This window comes from Cariama cristata, unplaced genomic scaffold (assembly GCF_000690535.1).
Source record: "Cariama cristata isolate BGI_N322 unplaced genomic scaffold, ASM69053v1 scaffold18065, whole genome shotgun sequence".
In the NCBI taxonomy this organism is placed as follows: Eukaryota; Metazoa; Chordata; class Aves; order Cariamiformes; family Cariamidae; genus Cariama; species Cariama cristata.
In genome coordinates this window covers 18,032-23,328 of record NW_009619415.1, presented here as the reverse complement: position 1 = coordinate 23,328, position 5,297 = coordinate 18,032, and the positions used below count along the sequence as shown (strand labels likewise).

At 39.2% G+C, this 5,297-nt stretch overlaps 1 protein-coding gene across 1 annotated transcript in view; it reads right to left on the bottom strand.

Moving 5' to 3' along the window:
- Positions 1–1,817: 1,817 nt before the first annotated feature.
- Positions 1,818–5,297, bottom strand: part of MTFR1 (mitochondrial fission regulator 1) — a 17,142-nt gene continuing 13,662 nt past the window's right edge. Inside the window, exons 5-7 of the mRNA XM_009701263.1 lie at positions 3,865–4,111; positions 3,520–3,688; positions 1,818–1,877 (exon numbers count right to left, since the gene is read on the bottom strand). Coding sequence (XP_009699565.1) covers positions 1,818–1,877; positions 3,520–3,688; positions 3,865–4,111 — 476 coding nt within the window. The remainder of the gene's footprint in view (positions 1,878–3,519; positions 3,689–3,864; positions 4,112–5,297) is intronic.

The window sequence follows — 5,297 nt, the reverse complement described above, 5'->3', positions numbered from 1 at the left end:
AGCGCTGTGCTGTTCGATGACTTATTCTGGCGTTACTCCTGCTGCACAGCAAGGTAAATAATTCGGTCCTGAAGGAGACGCACGTCAGTCATCACTACGTCGATTTATAGTCACTGTAAGAGAATGTAAACTATACTTACGGTAGAGTACCACAGATCACATACACCGTGTTTATTTTAACTGCTTTTAATTTTATATAGTGGCAATAGAGCATTAAATACAAAACTTGAAACCAAAATTAACTTTCAAAAAGGTGTTTTAAAGGCATTTAAAAGAACACAAGGATTTAATGGCCTATCAGTAGGACTGATAAGGAAGTGACATTGTGTACATATTGGCACCATTTCAAGTTTCACACCAGAAAACATCCTCCTCAATTGTACAATCTCATTCCAGTTATAAACAGCAAAACTTCGGTCATCTTCAGTAACCTCGTCAGAGCCATTCAGCTGTCCTTTATTTAAGAAGTCCTGCTTTTTTCTTTTGGAGCTTCTGTTTTCTAGGAAGAGGCACTTGTACTTCTTCTGGCAGCCAGGTCAGCTTAGAACACCGAAATACCCAGGCTCAGCTTTTTCTACGCTTACTACAGGCAGAGCAAACCTGGGCTTGGTTTAAGCATGCAGCTAAATTGCAGCTCTCTGGTTCCCGAACAGCTTTTTTTCAACCTGAATTTTATTTGTAGCTTGAGCCCTTTCTACATCTGTGGCTGGAGACATGAGCTGAGGTGGGTGGTTAATGAACTACCTCCGTCTGGGTCTGGCAGCAAGTAGCTGCCACTGGGGGAAGGTCCTGAAAGGGCTTCCTTCCCCTGGAGAAGGGGTTGCCGGCAACAGCTGCTACCCTCTTGTCCCTGCAAACAGGACCCTGAGGGCTTGCGCAGTACCCAGCTGCCAGAAACCCATCCAGGGACCCAAGGCAGCTGGGGATACAAAGGTGTCCACGAGCTGAGATGAGCAATATAAATATACTTTTGACAACTTGCACCCCAGAGTACTCTCTACGTTTCCCCCCACCCTTATCTACACCACTTCTACGCTATTTACCACATACTCTGACGTTAATTATTTTACTCTGCTGCTATCTACTGGTTATTTCAAATTCATTGGACTACCTGTCCACTGAGGCTCCCGCAACACAATTTACTCACTTATGCACTCTTCACATCGGCCGCAGGATGATACAATAGGTTTTGCTCTCTTCGCCTTGCAAGCTCATTAGAAACAAACAAACAAAACCCCAAACCACCCTGCACAAAAATGTGCTACTACTTAAAATGTCTCATACCAGGTGACCTCTGCAGCAGATTTAAGTTTTCACTTACTTTCAGTAGGAAGCAGAATGCATTCAGGCATTCTTTGGGCTAAAAATTGGCTAAAATAAAGTTTAAAAGAAAGACTTTGACATGAAAAATTCCGTATCAAACTAAACATTGTAGTGCAAGTTACAGCTGGAGCTCAAATAACTGGTATTAACTTAAAGGTGTATCACTATCATTGTTGAACATGTACACAAAATTTTTAAGGTGGTCAGTTACGCACAAAGAATGTTGTATATATAACTTAGTGTTAATACTAAAACCACCACATAAGTATGAGTAGAAAGCCAGGTTTGAATACAAAATGTAATACCTGAGTATAATGGTCAAATTTATTCCCCTTGATAAATCACATATGAACATGTTTAGTGCCTCAATTCTACATTTCACATTAGGTTTTTCCTGTTGTTGTAAGAGACCACTCAGTACTAGTGCTATTTGCAACATAAAAGATTTCAGACACAACAGCTTAACGGTCTTTTCCGTACTGATCTTGCATGTGTTAAGATTTTTCAATTAAAGTCTTCATTTTTCCTGTAGACTTCAGCATGTGCGGTCCAAACTGAGAAGGAAACCAGAAACACGTTCAGATTGCTTTCAACAGAAACCTAGTTGAACTATTACCCCCTCCAAGTTGTAACTGAAACTAGAACTTGGGCAGAGAGAATTTCCTTCTTCTCTCCGTGTGGGTCTCACCCACTTCAGAGCCACAAAGTAAAGGGAAATGGTGTCGGTGATCACCTGAAATGGCTCCAGTGAGGCGGCTAACCATCTGCTGGAGCAGCTCTGACCAGAGGTAGTCAAATCTACCCCAGCAGAAGAAGAAAATAGATGCAGTTATCTCTAGAAGTTGACAACCAATTGCCCTAGCAATTTCACAGTATTGCTGGTCTTACTCTATCCTGCATTTTTGTGCAAGTCCTTTTTAAAACTATCATATGAGGATATTGTACAAGGACTGATCTAGCAAAGAAGTTACATACTGATAAGTAGGTTTATTAGGACAGAGGTTTCTTAGCTCATTATGGATCAACTTTCTATCGCATAACGAACAAAACCCTTCCATTTTCTTAGCTTTTGAGGACTCGATGATCCCTAATCTCAAAAGATGGACTGTAAATTTAAAAATGGGAAAATCGTGAAAAACCCATGTGCGAATAAAACATTGCCAACTTGTCTTCTTTTCCTTAAAGCCCCAGAGATGCTGGGGAAAAAAGTGATTCTTGAGGAATATCTAACCTTTTAGTTATGAAGAACAGCCTGAACATTATAGGAATGTACCTTAAAGGCCTACCCCAGAAGCCAAGTAAGTCAACTTAATAAGCTGAAGTACTCAGAAGTCCTGAGATTTGTGGCTTGAGAATCTTACTTTCCTCAGAACTTTGATCAGAGTGCAGCCAGCTTTTGGAGTTTTATGTGCATTTTTCCAAACACACAAAGGGAAGAATAACTCTACTGTTCTTCTCTGGTTCTACAGCACAAGGCTTCAAGGAGTGCTTGCTAACAAAACAGATCTATGCTAGTGTGTTTTTTAAGTAAGTGTATATTGCTAGAAACTTGCATCTTGAACTTCATTTGCCACTTAAAACCGCCTTACCTGCATTTCAAATCAATCTGAAATAAACTAGAAGCCATTAACTTGTACCGTGATGTGGATTTTAAATATAGTTTCATTTTAACATTCTCACACTATATAGAAACTGCTTTTATTTACTCAGCATTTCCAATTATTAGAAGAAACTCCCTATCCAGGAGGCATTCTGGACAATTTGCTTTCTGCATTCCTAGGAATAGCTGACAGGTTTCAGGATCTTGCTTCAAAATTTCACAGGCACTACCTGAATGGTTAAGGTTGGTAGTAACAGGCAAACTCAGTTCAGATTTGATTCTGGTACGAGCCCTTAGGAACTGAGTTTTCAGGATATCACATGCTCATGGCAACAGAAAAGATTATTGTTTAAAAAAGTAAGAAACCTGTTAACAGGGCTTTTTAAACTTATGGCCAAAAGAGTACACAGTCTTAAGACTTGATACTAAAAACATACGATTGCCACAAAACCCGGCATATCAGTAGTACTTCATAGGGTTTTGTGGATCGGGATGCTAACTTGTAGGTATTTGCATATGTTGACAGAAAGACATACGTTAGCTTTCATGACAATTTTATTGAAGTCCAAGCATGTGCTCAGAATCACGATACTCACCAGCACTACCTCAGTCTTTGTCTTTGTTTCAGTCTTTGGAATCGCTTTTTCTGTTTCACTTTGGCTATCATTTCGGTATCGATAAGCAAATTTCTTTTTGAGTGCTTCTGCTATTAATGCCGCAGGATCTGTAGGGTCAGGCACTTTAGATTTTGTAACTTCTGATGATCTAGAAAAGAAAATGAGCAGTATTAATATAGTCCAGAACAAAGCTGAGAATGCTTTTGCATTCTGCTTGTCAGATGCTACATCAGCATCTGTCTCACCTTGAAATAGTTCTGAGTCATAAAACCAAATCATTAATGCAAACGTTAAGACACATTGATATTTATTTGTATTTATTACCTTTTCACTGAGCGTAGTTTCACACTGTTCATGTCTTTGAGGATTTCTAGCATGTTTGGTATTTCAGGCTTCTTTGCCCCATTTTCTGTCAGATTCTGTCCAGAGTTCGTTTTTTTGTTTTTCCTTTCTTTAATGAGCTCAATTGCAGACATACTCTGTTGTAGACCTGGGGGAGGGAGTGGTGGTGGAGGAGGCGGTGGTGGAGGTGCAACAGGGACAGCAGCTGACGCAACTGGACTTGACCCAACTACAAATAAAACATGTGCTACACGTCAGTTTACTTGTAAATCCCCTTTATATCTCACAAATGCTCAGGGAAGAATATGACTACGGTAGCTTTAATTGCCTCCCCTCTGCCTTCTTTAGATTATCAGATAACTTCTTCATTCCTAAACCACCTAGACACAACTGAAAAGCCACATAAAAGTCCTTCTCAAAGAGCGAGAAGCATTCTTTTAATTTCCAGTTCAAATTCTAGATGCATTCATGTTTCTACTGCAATGGGATGGACGTCACAACATCTTTTAGTTATATTTTGCTCCTAATATTACTGGTTTTTCACTTTCTTCCAAGAGGCAGGTACTGAGCTGGAAGTCACATACAATCTGCCATGTCAGCAGTGTTTCTTCCTATTTATCATCACAAATCAGAAATTACCATGCAAGATTTTTAAATGTAGAGCACTAAAATAGTGCTTAAATTGAAGCTTATTCCAGCTCTCAGAGGTTAGGGATTTTTTAGGCCAGCTAACCATCTGTCTGAAGATCGAGATTCTCACAATAATCCTGATTTCAAGTTCCCTGCACTCTTTAGGTAAAAACTGATGTTTTAAATATAATAGCAGTAATAACTTGACAAGGAAATGAAGAAATCTCTGCTCAAATGTACCTTGAAAGAAATCAGATAAAACAGATCAAACCAGAATTTTGAGGCTTGGAGAATAAAGTGTGTAAATATACGTAAACAAGTCATACAGAGGTGTCTACTCTGGGTGCATGTAGGCATATACACAGTGTCATTACCATATTCGACCAGAAGAGGGAGGTAAAGTTGATCAAATCAAATCAAAATTTAATTTTCCTAATAAATAGACGTAAAGGGAAAACGATGAAAAATAGGTTATTAGTTATTTCACAAAACCCTCACAATCATTACAATTCAAGAGTGAAACCATGCGATCCTTAAAACTATTTCATAGTTTTGAATATGACCAGTGAAGGAAAAATAAAAGTAACTGCTCTCAGTTCCCAGACAAAAACTAAACAAGAGCATCTGAACAATCAGAATATGATTTCATACATAAACACAGGCAAAACTGTACTTTCTAAGTGACCTTAAGAAAGAGTGAAAACCGAATGGCTGTCATCTGCACTTGACAAGGGCCATCTCTCACTCACCTCTGGAGATGGTGGACTTGGAACTGGAAAGCAGGC